Raw genomic sequence first — 22,601 nt, forward strand, 5'->3', positions numbered from 1 at the left:
TGTGTGCGAGGGCAAAGAGGGCATCGGTTACCCGCGTGATGCAAGTGTGTGCGGCCGCCTGGGAGATGCCGCTGATGTCTGCTGCTGATCCCTGGAATGAGCCTGAGGCAAAAAAGTTGAGTGCGGTGGTGACTTTGACGGCCACTGGTAATGCTTGTCCACCTGGTCCTCTGGGCAGCAGGTCTTGCTGTAGCATTGCGCAGATGTCAGTCACTACCTCTCGCGAAAGTCAGAGCCGCCTTTGGCACTGCTACTCAGACATGTTGAGATAGGTGACCCTGTGTCTGTAGACCCTGTTTGGGGGGTATCTCCTGCGCTGACGAGCTTCCAGGCGCTGGCCCCTTCTGGCCTGTGCAGCCCAAGGTGGGTGAGCAGCAGCCTGGCGCTCCTGCTGCTGCTGTTGTTCCTGGTTCTGCTGCTGCCACGGCTAGTGCTCGAGCTCCTCTAATGCCCAGATGAGAAGGAAATAAATGGCTCCCATGCTTCTGGTATATGCCTCCGTTGAGGAAGCGCTGAGTGAAGGTGGCGAGAGGGGTTTCCCAGGAGGTCACACTGGAGATGGGTGTGAGGCTCCAACCTTCCACAGGTGCGGTTAAGCCTTGTAAATGTTGCCCCAGACCTGAGACCACTAAGTCCTGCCACCTGCAAATCATGGCTGATCAAATCTCCTCTTTAATGGTTGACCTGCAGTTGATAGTCAGCAATCCAATAGTGCTCCCGCCAGGTTTCACATTTGTGTTTCCCACCAGGCGTGTTTCATGTGGGAAAAGGGTTAAATTCGCAAGGGCCTTTCAAAATAGGATTATAGAGGCCATTTAGTGGTTGTTAAGGGCCTTAACGACCAGTCCCGCCTGTTGGATGCGGGATGGAGTCGGGACCATCAGACACGCCGGAGTTAAAATTGCTCGGAGCTGGGAATCAGGCGGCGGGGGGGACCCGCCTGCCCGCCAGTTTTTGTGTTTTTTTTTTTTTAACTCCCCGCGCGCCTCCAAGCCCGACTCCATGGCTCAATGAAAATCCTGCCCGTAGAGTCCCTGGCCTAGAAATTTGGGGGTTTAGCACTGGCTATTAAGGCCCGTTGTGAAGGAAAAATGGCAGCTGTCTCGCTTCTGCCTACTTCTGCCGGCCATTTTGGCCAGGACGACCGCGCTGCTGATGCCTGTGCTCGCTGCAGATATTTAGATTAGGCAGATCGTGATGTCAGTGAGTGTGCAACTTTCACTTGACACCTGAACTGCCATTTTTGCCGTAGCTGCTCCACTTACCGGCCTGGGCTAAGCACAACCATCTGACCAAGCGTTCAGTAGCAGGAAGGAGCCTCCAGCAGCGCCATTTAAAGGGATCATCATCAATAACTTGTAGCTGACATGGTTTCTCAGTTTGACTGACTCTGTGTAAATTTCTGCAACTCTTGCAGCTGAGGTGACAGGGAGTGTTGGTGCAAGTGGAGAACACCTTCATTCTCACTTAAAGGCTTCTGCTCACAACACTTGCTCACAGTCATGGGGGCTCTACTTGCAGTCCTCCTCATGCTCGAGTATCTTCGGGAGAGGGAGTGGATGCAGCGAAGAAGAGGGGAAGGGCTCTCAACAGGAGGCCTTACCCACCTAGGGTTTACGAGAGCACTCCTCCACTTAAGCGAGGAACTGTGAATTAGGAGGCTCTGCTTCAGCAAGGAGGTGGTCACAGAACTCTGCCACCTCCTGCAACCAGACCTGCAGCCTCCAAGCACAGCGAACACTGCTCTTCCAGTAGCCGTCAAGGTCACCGTGGCCCTCAATTTCTTTGCCAGCAGATCCTTAGCAAGAGACATAGCTAACATCTCACTGTTCACCGTCCATCGCTGCATCTGGGAGGTCACAGAGGCTCTCTACAGTAGGAGAAGGGATTTCATTGTCTTCTCTCTGAACAGAGAGAAGAGAAGCAGGAGGAGTGTACATGTGGCTTTGCCAGGATAACGGGCTTCCCCATGGTGCAGGGCGCCATCAACTGCACCCACGTGACTTTGCTGAGATGTTCCGTAACTGCAAAGGCTACCACTCACTTAATGTCCAGTTGTTGTGCGACCACGCCCAGCACATCATGATGGACATTGCCCACTATCTTGGCAGCGGTCATGATGCCTTCATCCTGTGTCAGCAATCTTCCAGCCACCACGTTAAACCCAAGGGTGGCTGCTCGGAGACAAGGGCTATCCGCTCTGCACCTGGCTGATGACTCCCCTCAGCAACCCCACCACTCCTGCCCAGCACTCTCATAATGACAGTCATGGAATGTCATCGAGCAGACCATCGGGGTGCTGAAGCAACCGTTCCGCTGCCTTGTCCACTCTGGAGGAGCCCTGCAGTACTCACTGGAATGGGTGTCTCATTTCCTGGTGGTCTGCTGCATGCTTCACAACTTGGCCATCATGAGGACACAGCCCTTGCCACCAGGAATTGTGCGGCCACCTCAGGAGTAGGATGAGGACGAGGAGGAAGGGAGGAGGCAGGCAGCCAATCCCCGTTGCGGACGGGCTGTCCATGAAAGCTTCATCAGACTCCGATTCCAGTGAATGAAACCCCAGATCCCCATTGTTGACCACATCCCGATCATACCATCCCAATGTCATGGAACATTACCGCATCCTCCTGGGCACAAAGCTGAAATGAGAGCCACCAGAAAACACATATTCCAAACAAAATGAATACATTTATCACAATTCAATCAACATTACAATATCAACTAATCAGCTTTGTGCATTCCCTTAGTGCTTGTCGTTTGGGTGCCTGTTCCTACTCTAGCGTTTCTACGCAGTGCACCCCCAGTGGCTGCAGCATGGCTGTTGGAAGGCTGCTGACTTTCAGTGGGCGAGACTGCAGATGGCCTTGCAGGATGACCTCAACCAGCTGTGGACCTGGAAGGCCTGGCTTCAGACTGCACCACTTCAGCATGGGCAACAGCAGTCTGGGCTGTCTGGATGACAGGCAGCGGCAAGGGCAATGGCGGAGAGGCAGTGGTGGGAGTAGGAATGCTGTCATCCTGAGAGAGGACAGCAGGTTCTTGCTCCACAGACTCACTGCCACTCCCCTGGGGCGGCACCTCAGCATTCCTAGCAATCTGTTGGAGGTCAGATTGCTGGACTGCTGCTATACCCTGCAAGCCCTTTTTGATGCTCATAAACCCAGCAACGATGGCAGCTGCAAGAGCTTGGGTGGCAGCAAGCTGAGCCTGCATGCGAGTAGTTTGAGCTTGCATGGCAGCAAGCTGAGCGTGCAGGAGAGCAGTCTGTGCTTCCAGTGCAGCACTGAGACGTTGAGCTGCTTCCGCCTGTGCTGCTATGGAAGCCGCGTTATCGCCCATCACACCCAGCATCATGGCAGCGTCCACAAGGTCTCTCCTGGTGTAGCCCATCATTTCCAGCCTGGAAATCACTGGCTCCAAGCTCTGCATGAAGCCCCGTGCAGTGTTGGAGCCGGACTCCTCCATGCTCCTTGACATTGACAAGAGGCTCTCTGGCAGGCTTGCCATTGCACCTAGTTTTTCTGTGTGCATGCCCATCACCCTTCTTCTGAAGGTCGCCCCATCGAGGTCATCATCTGAGTCATGCGCAGAACGCATGTGTGAACTCGCCCTTCGGGGAGCTGGCCCCCGAGCTACCCTTTCCCCTGGCCTTGCTGCAGCCCACTCGTGCCTGGTGACTCACCATGTGCAGATCCTGCCTCTATACTACCCTCTGAGCTGGTGTCTGTGAGTGTCAGAGGCAGTGACGGTGTCTCTTCTCCTCCATCACTCTCCTCCACGATTTCAGTGACAGGCTGGCCTGCTGGCAGTTCTTGGGTATCTGAAAGCAGAAAGGCACGAGAGTCGGGTTGTGGCGAAGCGAGGGGGGAAGATATTCATGCTTACACCATCAGCAGTTTGTAAGTGAGAAGAGATTGTGGAATGAGGGGCAAGTGGGATGTGAGAAGAAGGATAAGGAATGACCAGACCGTCATTGTCAGCAAGGGCTTCCACCTCTCCCGTTGCCACGGCCTCGGCCGCTGCCTCTGGTCTGCTGTTGTTCCCGATGGTTATGAGCCACCTTTGCTTGCAAGAGAAAGGGAAGCAAGTCAGTGAGTGTAGTGCAATGTGTTTGTGTGATAAGCCTGACATAGTTGAATAGTTGTCAGTGTGTGCAAGGTGTGAGATGTGGGTGTGAATGTTGCAGCAGTGGTAAGGGTGAAGTGAAGCTATGATTGAGGTATGAATGGTGATAGCTAGAAATTGTTGGTAGGTGAGTGATGGGGGTGTGGTGCATTGAGCAGTGTGAGGGGCTTGTGGTGCAGATGGTGGGATATGACATTTGTTGAAGCCTTTACTCACCTTGACCTGCCGTGTGAGGTCATTAAACTTCTTTCGGCACTGGATCCATGTCCTTCGAATAACACTGGTGGCCGTGACGTAGGTAGCTATCTCCTGCCAGAGCCTTCTACTGGTAGCTTTGGATGGCTCTCTGCCACCCTGCGGGAACAGGACAGCCCACCTTCTCTCCGCTGCCACCACCAAGGCCTTGAGTGCAGCATCCAAAAACCTTCTTGCTTTCTCTCTGGTTTGCTGAGCTATGTCTTCATCCAGACTGACAATGAGGTGCTGCTGCAACAAAGCACCTCCCCTTTAAGTAGTGCAGAGAGTCTAGGCCAAACATTACTGGCCAGTAGACTGCACCTGATATTGGCCCACCTGTTCAGCGCTAAACCAATCAGCAGCGCGTTTAGCGCTGAGATCATTATAATGAGCAGGCAGCAGTAATTTTGCGTGCTGCCTGGACCACTTTGAACAGACGCAGACAAATAGCGCTGGCCCGTGACACTGCCCGTTTTCGGGCCTTGATCCAATTTCTAGGCCCCTCTATTTAATCAGATTCAGAACATCTGCAAATCCAGTAATGGCATTATTCAGGTAATACACCTTTAATCGGTCCACTTTTAACATCTCTCTGCCCTCCCATGGTCAGCTCAATGACAGATGTGACGAGGAGCCTGTTGCATTTTTCCCTCTATGAATCGTTGCCTTGGAAACAGTGCTAAGAGGAAAGGGGAGAGGGACATACAACTGCAGTCTCTTTTTTTTCCATTTAGGGCTGAGCAAAAATAACAGATTTGGCTAAAAGCAGGAATGCTTCAATCAGTTGCCATGGTTTTATCCAAGCATGCAGGAATTAAGTTTATTTTGTTTCTGAATTAAAATTATGATGCTATACATTGTTGGTTGGTTATGAAAGATTCCGAGCAGTTTACAATCCACATTAATACCTGCTGTCTATGTGTTTGCCATCACTGGTCCACCTGCAATTCACAAAGAAGTGACCTTCAGTGGCAAACACATAGCATAACAAAAAATTCTTTTCAGTCATGTACCCATTACCAAACAGATGCCATAATCAAGGCTTAGCTTTGCAACTACACTGCCACTGAATGGCAGACTACTTAACTACTGTATTGAGCCAGTTGTATGCAGAATAAAGGCTTTTGTCACTTCTCAACACCGCGAATCCAGCTTACCGAAGGCTGCCATCTGGATAAAACATGACCGAGGAAACAATGGCCTGCTCTGAACCGTACAAACATATCGATGGTAAGAGCTATGGATAACCTGATCAAACATAGCAATTGGCATGGTTGCGGTGAATACCACACTTTGAAGAATTGTATGGGAGGAGATGGAAGTAGCTGCCTTTTTGTAGCGACGAAGACCTGGCAATAATCAGTATCATCACATGCACATGCTTGGACCAAGTTGGCGACATGTTATGACAACAAATCCACAATGAAGAATGTAATATCTTGGCACACTGTTCCTTTGTTAGTTTTAATTAAAATTGAGTCTGAGAAGAGAATGTTTAATTGAAAGTGTTGACTATCTGGCAACACTGCTACCCCATTCCCTTCTCCAATCATCTGAGAAGAGAATGTCCAATTTATCATCTAATATGGATATTGTAAAATCTTCAGAAACAGTCAATTTAGTGAAGCTAAGATTCAGCTTGTGATGGCTGCACTTTGTGACTTTCATGTACCAGGAAAATAAGCATGGGGTCTTTTGGATTAGTTTCAATCATGTAAGGCTTGATTGACCAGATGGTCTTTCCCTGCCTGTCATTTCTGTATGTTCATTCATGGGAGGCAAGACCAGCATTTATTGCCCATTCCTAATTGCCCTTGAGAAGGTGAGTTTGATAGGCCATTTAAGAGTCAACCACATTGCTGTGGGTCTGGAGTTAGGCAGATTTCCTTCCCTAAGCTTTTATGACAATCCGGTAGTTACATGGTCTTGCACTTTATTCCAGATTTATTTAACTGAATTTAATTTCCACAACTGCCATGGTGGGATTATGAACTCTTGTCTCCTGACCATTAGTCCAGGCCTCTGGATTACTAGTCCAGTAACATTACCACGATGCTACCGTTCCCGTTTGCTGCAGTAATACTGCTTCTAGATGCACCAGTGAAAACCATTGGCCCAGAAATTTGGGTCGGGGGCTTCCCGCGGGTGCAAGCCTCCGACCTGCACTTACCTTGCGCGCCGGTCGTTGAGCTGTGGGCCCGCGTGGGATTCCGATCCTGGGCCTCCTCCAACTGCCGGCGCGCAGTGCTTGCGTACCCCAGGGGCGCAGTTAGTTCGATGCGTCCCCTGGGATCACGTGGGCCGTGGAGAGCCAATCGGAGCAGGGAATGCTTCATTCATAAGTTTGACAAATACCATAAGCCCCAAAACATCACTAAATCTTCAAATAAATTTTTTTTAAATCACATTTTTAAATAAACTATAAATTACATGAAATAACTATTTTAAACAATAATTTAAATTTTTGAAAAAAATAATTTTATTTTCTAACGGGGCTAAAAATAAACTTACCTTTCTTTAAAGTATTTAAAAATAATAAACCTGTGGAAAAAATGTTTTAATTTTAATTAATTCACCACTTACCTTGTAAAAAGTAGGCCTTGTGTCTGCTTTTTATATGTCTAACTTCTGGAGACTTACATTTTTTTTTGCAGGTTTTCCCGAGAAGGTAAGTTCAATGCGCACACGCTGCCTCTCCTGAGCATGCATTCCACCTCTTAACCCCTTCTTTCAGGGGAATGGAAGTGCCGGTTTCCCGCGCATGCGCAGTGCATGCACAAAACCGGCACTTCCATTGGGCTTACGGGTGAGTACCCCATGCGTACTCACCCGTGGAGACCCGAATTTCTGGGCCAATAATTTAAATTTTTGAAAAAATTAATTACAGTTTCTAACAGGGCTAAAAATAAACTTACCTTTCTTTAAAGTATTTAAAAATAATAAACCTGTGGGAAAAAATGTTTTAATTTTACTTAATTCTCCACTTACCTTGTTAAAAGCAGGCCTTGCGACTGCTTTTTAGAAGCGTAGCTCCTGGAGACTTACCCTCCTGGAGAAACCTGCAAAAACACCGGAAGTTCCAGGCGTACGCGCTGCCTCTCCGGCGCATGCGTTCGACCTGTGAACCCCTTCCTTTAAGGGAAAGGAAGTTCCGGTTTCCCGTGCATGTGCAGTGCATGCACGAAACAGGCACTTTCGTTGGGCCTACGCGTGAGTACCCAGTGCGTACTCACCCGTGGGGACCCTAAGTTCTGGCATGTACCATCTCTTTAGTAGGTTGGTCTTGGTCCCTTTGGAGGTAGCAATGCTGTCCCATTTACCTTGCTGAGCTCTGCATAGAAGTCGAGTTTTGTCATTGCTGTAAGGTAAATGCACTCATTTACACCAGATTTTACGGTAATCCACCCCGTGATTCTTTAGATTAAGTGACCTGGAACTGATTTCCTGGATCCCTTTCAGAGAGGCAATTAAACCAATTCTCAGTGTCATTGTTTCAGAATTATAGAGCAGTGGTACCCAAACTTAATATATGATCTGCGAGGTTCCATGGTAAGCGCCTAAGTGGCCCACAAAGGCAACATGTTTGGACACTTCTGCTGTAGTTTATTAATTCTTTGGGGTTTTGTTTACATGTAGGCAATGTGCTGTATATGTGTCACTGTTATGTCGTTACTTTTGTTTTTAATCCTAAATTGCAGTCATTTTGAATCTTTCTGTTCTAATTTTGCAGGTATCATTAGTTGTTAATGTTGCCAGTGAATGTGGCTTCACAGAAAGTCACTACAAAGACCTGCAGCAGCTACAGCGGGAACTGGGCCCAATGCATTTCAATGTTCTGGGATTCCCCTGTAACCAGTTTGGGAATCAAGAGCCAGGATCTGACCAAGAGATTGAAAGGTTTGTGCGAAGGACCTATGGCGTTTCCTTCCCCATGTTCAGTAAGATCATTGTCAAAGGCACTGGTGCGAATGCAGCATTCAAATATTTAACAGGTAAGAATGAGATTCATTAGAATTTAGGAGTGACTATTTAGCTTGAACTGTGAAACAAATTATCAATAGAATCCTTTTTCATTATTCAAAAAGTGCAGTAGCGTCTCCATAAGAAGAGGTTATCAGAGTTCACAATGTGAATTTCCAGTAACATTCTCCTAGTTTCCTAATTATCCATTGTCCTAGACCAGCCAAACTTTTTATCAGGATTGAGGTAAATCTCAATGCATGTTGGTAATGTGTTATTTTGTGGACAGTTTTGAATAGTGCATTTTTTTTTCCTGAAATGGAGTTTTGAACATTTTGGATGTTAGGTCCAGTATGAAGCAGTAGCAATATTTCCTAGGCTTTCTTTTGCCAATTTTACCCCCCTCCCCCACAACCTCTCCACTGGCATCAATTAGCCTCTGGTACCTTGCTCAAGTGGTCATTTTTCACTTGTGAGCCGAGACTGAGTGTTGGTAAGCTACTTAGCCATGTAAGGCATCACAATTGCAGTATTATTTTGTGTATAATAGAAAGCATAGAAGATAGGAGCAGGAGTAGGCCATTCGGCCCCTTGAGCCTGTTCCGCCATTTACTGAGATCATGGCTGATCATCCAAATTCAGTACCCTGTCCCTGCTTTCTCCCCATATCCCTTGATCCCTTTAGCCTTAAGAAATATATCTAACTCCTTCTTGAATATATTTAATAAGTTGGCCTCAACTGCCTTCTGTGGTAGAGAATTCCACAGGTTCACCACTCTCTGGGTGAAGAAATTCCTCCTCATCTCAGTCCTAAATGGCTTACCCCTTATCCTTAGACTGTAACCCCTGGTTCTGGACTCTCCCGCCATCGGGAACATCCTTCCTGCATCTAGTCTGTCTAGTCCTGTTAGAATTTTATAAGTTTCAATGAGATCCCCTCTCATTCTTCTAAACTCTAGCAAATATAAGCATAATCGACCCAATCTCTCTTCATACGTCATTCCTGCCATCCCAGGTATCAGTCTGGTGAATCTTCGCTGCACTCCCTCCATGGCAAGAACATCCTTCCTCAGATAAGGCGACCAAAACTGCACACAATACTCAAGGTGTGGTCTCACCAAGGCCCTGTACAACTGCAGCAAGACATCCTTGCTCCTGTACTCGAATCCTCTCACTAAGAAGGCCAACATACCATTTGCCTTCTTAACCGCCTGCTGCACCTGCATGCTTACCTTCAGCGACTGGTGCACAAGGACACCCAGATCTCGTTACACTTCCCCTTTTCCCAATCTATTGCCGTTCAGATAATAATCTGTCTTCCTGTTTTTGCCACCAAAGTGGATAACCTCGCATTTATCCACATTATACTGCATCTGCCATGCTTCTGCCCAATCACCCAACCTGTCCAAATCATACTGGAGTTTCTCTGCATCCTCCTCACAGCACACACGCCCACCCAGCTTTGTGTCATCTGCAAGCTTGGAGATATTACATCAAGTTCCCTTGTCTAGATCATTAATATATATTGTGAATAACTGGGGTCCTAGCACCGATCCCTGCGGTACCTCACTAGTCACTGCTTGCCATTCGGAAAAAGACCCGTTTATTCCAACTCTGCTTCTTGTCTGCCAACCAGTTCTCTATCCAAGTCAGTACCTTACCCCCAATCCCATGTGCCTTAACTTTGCACACCAATCTCTTATGCGGGACCTTATCGAAAGCCTTCTGAAAGTCCAAATACACCACATCCACTGGTTCTCCCTTATCTATTCTACCAGTTACATCCTCAAAAAATTCCAGTAGGTTAGGCAAGCATGATTTACCTTTTGTAAATCCATGTTGACTTTGTCTGATCCTGTCACTGTTTTGCAAGTGCTCTGTTATTACATCTTTTATAATGGACTCTAGCATTTTCCCCACTATCGATGTCAGACTTCCCTGTTTTCTCTCTACCGCCTTTTTTAAATAGATTAGCGACCCTCCAATCCATGGGAACTATTCCAGAGTCTATAGAATTTTGGAAGATGACCAGCAATGCATCTACTATTTCTTGGGCCACTTCCTTAAGTACTCTAGGATGTAGATTATCAGGCCCTGGGGATTTATCGGCCTTTAATGCTGTCAATTTCCCTAACACCATTTCCCTACAAAATACTGATTTCATTCAATTCCTCCCTCTCATTAGACCCTATGTTCCCCAACATCTCTGGAAGGTTTAATCATCATTATTCTTATGCAGAGAACGCATTTCTATGTCTTATGACTTTATGTAAGAGTGGCTGCTCTCTGTCCCACAACTTGAAAGTCTGGCTGGTAGGGTTTTAATTTAGCAATTGGGCACAATCCTGGCTCCTCACAGTACTATGTTTTAATAATGTGTCATGCAACTGGTTTAAATTTCTAGCTCTATGATGCACTGAGCATGTGTAAAATATGAAAAGAAATGTTAAATTGAAGAAAAATATATTGAAAATGCACAGCAGGCCTGTCAGCATCTGAAAAGAGAAAAGATAAGTTCATGTTTTGGGTAGAGACCCTTCATCAGAACTGGAAAGGGGAGATAGGTGAGTCCTGTTGTGGGACTGATTAAAACAAAGAGGGAGGGGCAACAAGTAAATGTCACTGGACAAATACCGGTACAAAAGGAGGGTGTTTTTCTATTTAGTGGGAAAAGGCGAAAGGTGCTGAGGGATGCACGCAGACCATCTCAATCTGATTGAGAAAGCATGTTTAAACTCCAAAATAGAAGGTAGCAAAGTGGAGTGTGAATGAGAGAAATTGGACAGAAAATGAGAAGTAACTAAGGTCTGAAACCATCAAAGTCAATAGGGATAATCTTCTGACTCTGAGTGAGAAGCCTCGCCCACTGGATGTACGTATCAGAGATTCGGAGGTGTATTTAAATTATTGGTCAAATCTTGCAGTTCTTGTCCACTGGAGGCACATATTGCCAGAGCACTAATTGGAAAAGTCCCCCTGTTTAATCCAGCAAGCTGCTGACTGCCTAAGAAGAAGATGCGATACTGTTGCTGAAGTTTGAGTTGCGATTGGTTGGAACTGTGAATGAGGCCAAAGATGGAGAAGTTGAGAATGGGAGGGGGAGCTGCAGTGGTGAACCATGTGAATGGGAGGGGGAGCTGCAGTGGTGAACCATGTGAATGGGAGGGGGAGCTGCAGTGGTGAACCATGTGAATGGGAGGGGGAGCTGCAGTGGTGAACCATGTGAATGGGAGGGGGAGCTGCAGTGGTGAACCATGTGAATGGGAGGGGGAGCTGCAGTGGTGAACCATGTGAATATAAATGCTGACAATCTGGGCTTATTGCTGGTGTTCAGTGGGAGTCTTCCATAAGCTTCCAGATAGAGAACAGAAGCAGAGAACATGACCCTATTACTGGCAAGGCTGTTGTGTTTTAAAAAAGCTAAGTTTAAAGCTCTAGTATTTATAGACCTGATGAGAAGCAGAGCTAGAATTTTAAATTAGCCAATATATATTCCATAGCATTTGCTTGAAATTGGGCAGTAAAATAAGCCAGGAAAATGTTGCTTGTCAAATAACATTTCCCAATATCACTGCTTATGAATTCATGTTCTGCAGCATCATTGCTTGACAAACTATGTTATAGCTTCACACAGCAGTGCTGCACATAATAATCAGGAACAGGGGCCTTAGCTAAGTTCCTCCTCTCTAGCCTAGCAAATGTAGTGCCCCAACTATCACCTCAACTGAGTTCAGCTAATTTAATGCAGACCGGAAATTGAACCAGCCAGGAACAGGTCCAGCTCTCACTCAAAGGAAATCGATGTTGACTGCATCAGCCTGTTCCACAGGTCCACTATTCTCTGGGAAAAGAAGAACCTCCTAACATCTAACCTAGTTCTGCCCTTGCATAACTTGAGATTGTGGCTCTTAATCCTCCCTAACCTATTCAGTTGAAACAAATTGTCTACACAAACACAATCTAAACTCTTCATCATCTTGTAAACTTCAATCAAATCTCCACTAAGTCTACACTTCTCTAAAGTGTAGAGATCCAGCTCCTTGAGCCTATCATGGCAACTAAGATTACATAGGATTACACAGGATATACAGCACAGAAACAGGCCATTCGGCCCAACCAGTCCATGCCAGCGTTTATGCTCTACTCGAGCCTCCTCCCGTCTTTCCTCATCTAAATCTATCAGCATAACCCTCTATTCCCTTCTCCCTCATATGCTTGTCTAGCCTCCCCTAAAATGCATCACCTATAAGATGCTTATAGGCCCGAGATGACCATCATTTCAGTGAAGCTGTTGTTCCAGAGGGGCCAGTTTCCAACAGCCTTTCTGTTGCAGTTTGTTCTTGCGTAGAAAGGTTTGGCATCTCAGTTAATGAAATCTCTGTGCTCCCCAGGAAAGATAAACATTTCTAAAGGAAACTTCCTTTTTCAGATTCTAAAATATCAACTGAAGAAACAGCAAAGCCATTTCATATTCAGATCCTAAGATCAATTTCTTGAGCCAGATGAAATTTAAGTCGAGAAATAACTTGATACAGCCAGGGATAAAAGGACTTCCATGACTCTAATGCCGCGATTTTGCTGACCTCGATGGGTCCCGACCCCGCTGCTGGCTCCATCCCGCTGTCTGAAATTAATTTACCTTGATTGGGCTTGTTAAGCCCATCCAGCGCATTTCCCGGCCAATTAGAGGAAGCGGGTCTGGTGACGTCATCAGCCGGTTTCCTTAAAGGGACCATGTCCAAATTTATTTTGACAGTTGTGCTGTTAGTGTTCTACAGCATTGAGGTGCTGCAAACACTGACGAGCACTACACAGAGGTACAGGGCTGCACCCAGGCTCTCACATGACTCCCTCCATATGCTTATGGAGGGAGTCACAGCACACAGGGAGGTCCTCTTCCCTTTCTATAGGTGGCAGAGACCTCACCAGGAGATCAACACAGCCTTGTTGCACATTGCACAGGTGGGCACAAGCAGGGATGTGGTCAGGAGGACCTGGGTGCAGTGGCACAAACCTTTCAATGATCTCATTAGATGAGGAAACGTTAGTACAAAGCCACACTCAACCTCATCCTGCTGTGCCTTTCATCACATTCCCATCACTCTGCCTTCCCTACCCTACTCCTGCACATGCTTACTCACATCAACTTACCTTGGACCTCCATCCATCCCTCGCTATCTATATTATCATAGTTCCATCTCACTAGCCACCCCTCACACTCGCCCTCATCCTAGTGCAATTATACCAACTAACAACATACAAGGGTAGGCACTTGGGTGTTTTATGCAATGTCCATGTAAAGTTTCTGTTAATGTGCTGTCAAACATTGAAACTTTTATTTTCAACACTCTCCAATCTTGTAAGAAGTCACACAATACCAGGTTATAGTCCAACAGCTTTATTTGAAATCACAAGCTTTCGGAGCGCTGCTCCTTCGTCAGGTGAAGTAGAGAAATGCATAAAGACACAGCTTATATAGTCAGAGAATAATGTCAGATGTTTACAGGTAATCTTGCCAACTGCCATTTATCACACCTCGGCAGAGAGATAATCACAGCAATCAAAGGTGTGAATGGTGTCCAAACAGGTCAGTCAGGAAAACATTACATCAAAGAACAATGAGGTGGGGTCACAAGGGGTCAAATATTGCAGATGCTGGGGTCTGTATGAAAAACAAAAAAAAGACAAAAAACATATATATATTTTTTTTTTGCTGGAAATCACAGCAGGTCCGGCCGCATCTGTGTAGAGAGAACAAGCCAATGTCGACTCGAGTCTGGATGACCCTGCGTCAGGTGGGGTTACATGTAGCATGACATGAACCCAAGATCTCGGTTGAGGCCGTCCTCATGGGTGCGGAACTTGGCTATCAGTTTCTGCTCGACGATTTTGCGTTGTCGTGTGTCTCGAAGGCCGCCTTGGAGAATGCATACCCGAAGATCGGAGGCTGAATGTCCTTGACTGCTGAAGTGTTCCCCGACTGGGAGGGAACACTCCTGCCTGGTGATTGTTGCACGGTGTCCGTTCATCCGTTGTCGCAGTGTCTGCATGGTCTCGCCGATGTACCATGCTCCGGGGCACCCTTTCCTGCAACGTATGAGGTAGACAATGTTGGCCGAGTCACATGAGTATGTACCATGTACCTGGTGGGTGGTGTCCTCACGTGTGATGATGGTATCTGTGTTGATGATCTGGCATGTCTTGCAGAGGTTGCTGTGGCAGGGTTGTGTGGTGTTGTGCTCGCTGTTCTCCTGAAAGCTGGGTAATTTGCTGCGAACGATGGTCTGTTTGAGGTTAGACGGCTGTTTGAAAGCGAGTAGTGGAGGCGTGGGGATGGTCTTAGCGAGGTGTTCGTCGTCATCGATGACATGTTGAAGGCTGCGAAGAACATGGCGTAGTTTCTCCGCTCCGGGGAAGTACTGGACGACGAAGGGTACTCTGTTGGTTGTGTCCCGTGTTTGTCTTCTGAGGAGGTCGGTGCGATTTTTCGCTGTGGCCCGTCGGAACTATCGATCGACGAGTCACAGAATCACAGAATCACAGAAACCCCACAGTGCAGATAGAGGCCATTTCGGCCCATCGAGCCTGCACCGACACATATCCCACCCGATCCCCGTAACCCCTACACCAACACATATCCCACCCTATCCCTGTAACCCCATGTATTTAATCCCCCTAACACTAAGGGTCAATTTATCATAGCCAATCAACCTAACCCGCACATCTTTGGACTGTGGGAGGAAACCGGAGCACCCGGAGAAAACCCACGCAAACACGGGGAGAATGTGCAAACTCCACACAGACAGTCGCCCGAGGCCGGATTCGAACCCGGGTCTCTGGCGCTGTGAGGCAACAGTGCTAACCACTATGCCACTATCCCGTTCTTACAAGGGCGTCTTTCAGTGTCTGTAGGTGTCCATCGCGTTCCTCCTCGTCTGAGCAGATCCTATGTATTCGCAGAGCTTGTCCATAGGGGATGGCTTCTTTAACGTGGTTAGGGTGGAAGCTGGAGAAGTGAAGCATCGTGAGGTTGTCCGTGGGCTTGCGGTAGAGTGAAGTGCTGAGGTGTCCGTCTTTGATGGAGATTCGTGTGTCCAAGAATGAAACCGATTCTGAGGAGTAGTCCATGGTGAGTTTGATGGTGGGATAGAACTCGTTGATGTTATCGTGTAGTCTTTTCAGTGATTCTTCGCCATGGGTCCATAGGAAGAAAATGTCGTCGATGTATCTGGTGTATAGCATTGGTTGGAGATCCTGTGCAGCGAAGAAGTCTTGCTCGAACTTGTGCATGAAGATGTTTGCGTATTGGGGTGCGAATTTGGTCCCCATGGCTGTTCCGTGTGTTTGGGTAAAGAACTGGTTGTCGAAGGTGAAGACATTGGGGTCAAGGATGAAGCGGATGAGTTGTAGGATGGCGTCTGGAGATTGGCTGTTGTTGGTGTTGAGTACTGAGGCTGTCGCAGCGATGCCGTCATCGTGGGGGATACTGGTGTAGAGTGCCGAGACGTCCATTGTGGCGAGGAGTGTTCCTGGTTCAACTGGTCCGTGGGTGCTGAGTTTCTGTAGGAAGTCTGTAGTGTCGCGACAGAAGCTGGGGGTTCCCTGTACGATGGGTTTCAGGATGCCCTTGACATATCCAGAGAGGTTCTCACACAGGGTTCCGTTGCCTGATGCGATAGGACGTCCGGGTGTGTTGGCTTTGTGTATCTTTGGGAGGCAGTAGAAGTCTCCCACGCGGGGAGTACGTGGGATGAGAGCATGTAGGATGCTTTGAAGGTCTGGATCGAAGGCCTTGATCAGTCTGTTGAGTTGGCGGGTGTGTTCTTTGGTCGGATCTGCGGGTAACTGTCTGTAGTGTTCCTGGTTGTCCAGTTGTCGGTATACTTCTTTGCAATAGTCCGCTCTGTTCTGTGTGACGATGGCGCCTCCTTTGTCTGCTGGTTTGATGACGATGTTGCGGTTGGTCTTGAGAGCGTGGATGGCGTTGCGTTGTGCTCGGGTGACATTCTGGACTGTCTTGTGAGTGCGGCTGATGAATCTGGCGTTGATGCATCTCCTGACAGCTTGAGCATACATGTCAAGCTTAGGGCAGCGACCCTCCGGAGGGGTCCAATTTGACTCTTCTTCGGTTGCTGCACTGCGGATCCCTCTGTCTGCTGTTCCGGATCATTGATTGTCTCATTGGGTTCGCTGCTGACATCTTGGGATTTGTGGAAGAATTCCCAGAGCCTCATTCTCCTGATGAATTCCTCTGTGTCTGCCGCGAGACCGATGGGGTCCATTTTGGTGGTGGGGCAGAAATTGAGCCCTCGGCTGAGAACTTCAATTTCATCTGGTTGAAGGGTGTGGTCTGACAGGTTGACGATGGATTTCCCTGTGGTTTCAATCGTGGTACCGGGGGAGCCTTGGTTGCTGCTGCTGGTGATGCCGAGTTTCTCAAGCTTCCTGTTCTTGGTGTGCATGTAGGTAGCGTAGTTCCGTTGCCTTGTTTGTTTGGCGGTGTCTCGTAGCTGGTCTGCTGTGTCCTGAGCACAGGCTGAGAACATGGACTCCATCTCGGTTTCGAGGTTGTGGCGTCTGCTGTAGAGCTGGTGTACAAAATGGTTGAGGAGTGTGCGAGAGGTACGACGGCAGAGTCTCTCAGCGTAGTCTGTGTTGTAGGTCGACTTGAGTGGGTTCGTGATCTGTAGTCCTTTCGGGATCTTGTCTGCTTTCTTGCATCTCTGTAGAAACTTGATGTCTGTGTCGATATGCGCGATCTTCTTGGAGATCCTCTCCACTTTGAGCCGGCAGTTTGTGGTGTCGATAGTAGCCATGGTGTGGAGATGCCGGAGTTGGACTGAGGTGGACAAATGTAGGAAGTCACACAACACCAGGTTATAGTCCAACAGCTTTATTTGAAATCACAAGCTTTCGGAGCGCTGCTCCTTCGTCAGGTGAAGTGGAGAAATGCATAAAGACACAGCTTATATAGTCAGAGAATATAGTCTGCTCAGACGAGGAGGAACGCGATGGACACCTACAGACACTGAAAGACGCCCTTGTAAGAACGGGATATGACGCTCGACTCGTCGATCGACAGTTCCGACGGGCCACAGCGAAAAATCGCACCGACCTCCTCAGAAGACAAATACGGGACACAACCAACAGAGTACCCTTCGTCGTCCAGTACTTCCCCGGAGCGGAGAAACTACGCCATGTTCTTCGCAGCCTTCAACATGTCATCGATGACGATGAACACCTCGCTAAGGCCATCCCCACGCCTCCACTACTCGCTTTCAAACAGCCGCCTAACCTCAAACAGACCATCGTTCGCAGCAAATTACCCAGCTTTCAGGAGAACAGCGACCACGACACCACACAACCCTGCCACAGCAACCTCTGCAAGACATGCCAGATCATCAACACAGATCCCATCATCACACGTGAGGACACCACCCACCAGGTACATGGTACATACTCATGTGACTCGGCCAACGTTGTCTACCTCATACGTTGCAGGAAAGGATGCCCCGGAGCATGGTACATCGGCGAGACCATGCAGACACTGCGACAACGGATGAACGGACACCGCGCAACAATCACCAGGCAGGAGTGTTCCCTCCCAGTCGGGGAACACTTCAGCAGTCAAGGACATTCAGCCTCCGATCTTCGGGTAAGCATTCTCCAAGGCGGCCTTCGAGACACACAACGCAAAATCGTCGAGCAGAAACTGATAGCCAAGTTCCGCACCCATGAGGACGGCCTCAACCGAGATCTTGGGTTCATGTCACGCTACATGTAACCCCACCTGACGCAGGGTCATCCAGACTCGAGTTGACATTGGCTTGTTCTCTCTACACAGATGCGGCCGGACCTGCTGTGATTTCCAGCAAAAAAAAAATATGTTTTTTGTCTTTTTTTGTTTTTCATACAGACCCCAGCATCTGCAATATTTGACCCCTTGTGACCCCACCTCATTGTTCTTTGATGTAATGTTTTCCTGACTGACCTGTTTGGACACCATTCACACCTTTGATTGCTGTGATTATCTCTCTGCCGAGGTGTATAAATGGCAGTTGGCAAGATTACCTGTAAACATCTGACATTATTCTCTGACTATATAAGCTGTGTCTTTATGCATTTCTCCACTTCACCTGACGAAGGAGCAGCGCTCCGAAAGCTTGTGATTTCAAATAAAGCTGTTGGACTATAACCTGGTGTTGTGTGACTTCTTACATTTGTCCACCCCAGTCCAACTCCGGCATCTCCACACCATCTCCAATCTTGGACAGATTTGTGTGCACCTTTGGAAGTGTCTTAGTGAGTTGCAGTGAATGGTGAGACATAACAGTACCCCCCGCAATGGTGATGAGTGTGAAAGGAATGGCTTGGGCATTGTAGGAATGCTTTATGGTGTTGGTGTGGGGTGGTGCCAACCTGGGCATCATGTGGCAGCCAGGGTGTACAGTGTCCCGGGCAGCAATGTGGTCGGGTACTGTTGCCCTCTGTCCTGTGCAGCATCAGTTGATTGCGGAGAAGGTTGGTGTTTGTGCCGCTGGCGTGCCTGGTGCTGCTCGAGTTGGGGCTGATTGTGGTGGGAATCTGAGGACCAAGGTGAGAGTGTAAAGGGCACCCATGCTGATGGAATAGATGGCAGGTGAAGTAGAGATGACAGAAGCGATCTGTCAATGGTGAGAGAGGTAATGAGGTCAGACTGGATGGAGACTTGTGTAAAGACTTGCAGCATGGTGAATGTTTTGTGGAAATGCAGTGAGGAGGATTGTGGCTGATGGAACATATCTCTGTAAGGTGGGAGCTTTTACTTTATATTTGAAGCTGTCAACTCAACAGCTGATTCAATGGCCACTGACCTCCTGCCTTAGCTTAACAGACTTAATGAGCAGCGAGGACCCCGTAGGCGAGCACGTAAAATCAAAATGTGAGCTCAAATGTATTCTTAATGATCTCTGAACAAGGTCATAATTACCTGAATTGGGTCCCCCGCCGCTGCGTGTTTGTGTCTGCTCAGTGCTGACCGACCCGACATCAGGGAAAGGCGCATGGCGGCGGGTTCACAGCGGGGTCCCGACCTGCTGGGGGGAAAAAAAACACTTTCCTATCCGACCCGCCACCGATCGCGCCCACTGACCCCCCTGGAAAATCTCGGCCTTAATGTCCTCAGGGCAGCCAGAGATGGGCAATATATACTGGCTTGTCAGCAACATTCCCTTTAAGTTTTGTGGCCACGCTCTGGACCTCCCGCGCAGCCGTTGAGCTGGCTTTTAAATAGGTAAAAACGCACATGCGCTATATTTAGAATGGGCCGCACAGCCCCTTAAAGGGGCCGCGCACCCAAAAAAAAATTAAAGGGAGAATTGTTTCAGTGTTGTCCACATCCCAAGAGCAAATAAAGAAAATTAAATGAATTAAAACTGGTCTTGTGTAAAACAGAATGGCGTGGGCTAAACTGTGGAACATAAGAATTGCTTGACAAAAAAAGACCAAGGATTTATCTAGTTTACCATTGTGGTAGTCAGATGATACAACAATAATGGAGTTGTTGATTAATCATGGCAATCCATCTCTATCAATTAGTCTACAACAGACTCGGACATGAGGAGAGGAAAACCCCAGTGGTGGAAAGTTTTAGGAACCATAGGTCCAAAGTCACCTGTCCTCCCGAGCATGCTACACTCATCATACATCACATCTCAAATTACTCTTGTACTGTATCCTCAAATAGTATTTTCTGAAAGAAATCTATCTAATTTGCATTTGAATGAACAAACACTATCTGCATCCACCGTCTCCCTAGGGAGCTTGCTCCATAAACTTAGCACTCACTTCCTGAAATTATATTTCCGCAGATTAGTTTTCCATTTTCTCCCCTTCAAGCGCAGGCCGTGTCCTCTGGTTCTACTGTTCTGGACAAGGTGAAATAGCTTGTCATGGTCCACATGATCTAGTCACTTTAGAATCCTAAAAACAGCAATAATATCACCTCTTGACCTCTTTTCCAGTGAGAACATGCCTGATTTGCACAGTGGCTCATTATAATCAAATCCCTCCATCCCTTCAATCATTCTGGTTACTCTCTTCTGTATCCTTTCAATAGCTGCAGTATCCTTTTTGTACTGTGATGACCAGAACTGTACACAGTATTGTAAGTGTGGTCACACCAATGATTTATAAAGATATACCTTACTATTTTAGCTCAATATTCAGCTATTAATACAACCTATCATCTGATTTGCTTTACTCACTGCCACCGAGCGTTACTGTGATAGCTTCAGTTTATTGTCAATCAGTACCCCCCCACCAGATCTCTTTCATTTTCCATACACTTAGTTTTCTTTCCATTTAAGTAATAGTTCCTTCCTGGAGTTTTAGGTTCCCATGTGAAGCACTTTGTATTACTCTACATGGAATTTCATCTGCCACCTGTCTACCAAATTCCCAATTTTATTCAAATTCCGCTGTAGCTTATCTTGTTCAGCTTTGCAGTCTACCACCTTCACTAACTTTGTATCATCTGCAAATTTAGCCACTTGTGACTCCTAGTTCCAAATCATTTATGATGTTAAACAAGAGGTCCCAAAACAGACCCCTGTGGGACTCTGCTGCTAACATTCTCTCAGGCTGATGATATGTCCTATACCAGCACCACTCTGAGGTCACCCAATTACGCATCCATTGTAAAATATTTCCACCGATTCCCACTTTCATTATTTTCAATAGCAGTCTTTCTAGAGGAATTGTATCAAAGGCCTCACTGAAATCCAAGTACACCACATCTACTGCCTTAACCCTTCTTTCAAGCTCCTTTGTTACACCCTCAAAGAAAACCAGAAAAATAGATTTGCAATATTTCCCCTTTGTGAACAGTGCGTCTCAGGATCTCTTGCACGCTTGTTTACTATCCTTTAGATTATGCAGCCTGTGGTGTGATACAGCTCCATGCAGTAGAAAGACTGATAGAAGAATGGACACGTGGATAGGAGGGTGAGCAGGCAGATAAAATAGCAATGGCTGTTCCACTTACATCCCATCAATACGAGATCCCAACAATCATTAGTCCCTCATCTACAACCATTTTTTATATTAGCCTGCTAAAACACATGTTTAAAAGACCTGCTGGAGTCTTATTTTTATCATTTTAGGAGATCGGTTTTGAAGAGAGAATGGGGGAAAAATTCAGTTGCTTGCGCCTCCCGTTAGCGCCTTAAGAGGGCACTGATGGGGTGCAAAGCAACTAGTGCCCGGGCGCGGCGATGTTTGCGCCGCTCGCGAAATTAACTAGACATATTGCGCGGCGCTAAACACTACCGCCACGATCTCCTGCGCCGGCAGATCGTGACGTCAGTCGAGCGCACAACGCCCCGGTAGCGCCCCGGACCGGATACTGAGTGGCGCACCCTGCCTTACCGCCTGCCGCTAGCAACGACAGGTTGAGGGGAGCGATTTGCAGTCAGAAAGGGACTGGGGGAGCGCTATTTAAAGGCGACCACTTCCTGCCTTTTTTTGTTGGTGACATTTTTGCACCACGCATTCTGAGAGAGAGAGACTTCTGGAGAGATTCAATGCTGTGTGAATGAGTTTTGGGTACTGAGCAGCACTTTGCAGGTTCATTTTGATTTGCTCTTCCTTGCTTCGCCCGCGCTCTGAGGTAGCACCTCGCTCCTCGGCATTTACGCATTAAGACAGTTGTGAAGCGCCTGATTTAGCGCTCCAACCACCTCCAGGGGCGATAAAAGCCAAGTTTGCCGTCGGAGGCAATAATTAGCGCCAGGCGCTAAACTTTGCGCATGGCCGATAATGGCGTCCCAAACGGGGCGATACTGAATTTTTCCCCCAATGACTTTATGGGAGGGGTAAATCCACTGAGGAGGAGGGTGGGGGGGGTGGGAAGAGGGCAGGGTCATTAGAATCTCAGTGACTACTTCCTTGATACAGGCCAGTAATAGTAAATCAGGTTCACCAGCTTGTGTGGAGCATGCGGGAGGGTTTCAGCTGTTGGCAGCCACGTTTTTTGGGCATGTCTGTGTCTGATAGCTGCTGAGGCAGCACATGTAACAGACCTTTGCTGAAAGCACATAAAGGCGATTTTTAACTCCCTCCACCTGGCAGAAACAGGGCAGTAACAGAGCTTATCTGTCACTGAAACCCTCATCCATTCCTTTGTTACCTCTAGACTTGACTATTCCAATGCTCTCCTGGCCGGCCTCCCATCTTCCACCCTCCCTAAACTTGAGCTCGTCCAAAACTCTGCTGCTCGTATCCTAACCCGCACCAAG

At 47.6% G+C, this 22,601-nt stretch overlaps 1 protein-coding gene across 2 annotated transcripts in view; it reads left to right on the plus strand.

Moving 5' to 3' along the window:
* Nucleotides 1-22,601, plus strand: part of gpx7 (glutathione peroxidase 7) — a 42,576-nt gene that overhangs the window by 15,145 nt on the left and 4,830 nt on the right. The window contains exon 2 of one of the 2 annotated variants that reach the window (XM_085982966.1): nt 8,096-8,262. In XM_085982966.1, the coding sequence (XP_085839092.1) occupies nt 8,096-8,262 (167 nt within the window). Of the gene's footprint in view, nt 1-8,095; nt 8,358-22,601 lie in introns of both variants that reach the window. The other variant, XM_085982965.1, reaches the window with a different exon arrangement.

This window comes from Somniosus microcephalus, chromosome 3, assembly GCF_052327205.1.
Source record: "Somniosus microcephalus isolate GS21.2 chromosome 3, FLI_Smic_1.0, whole genome shotgun sequence".
NCBI classification, from domain to species: Eukaryota; Metazoa; Chordata; class Chondrichthyes; order Squaliformes; family Somniosidae; genus Somniosus; species Somniosus microcephalus.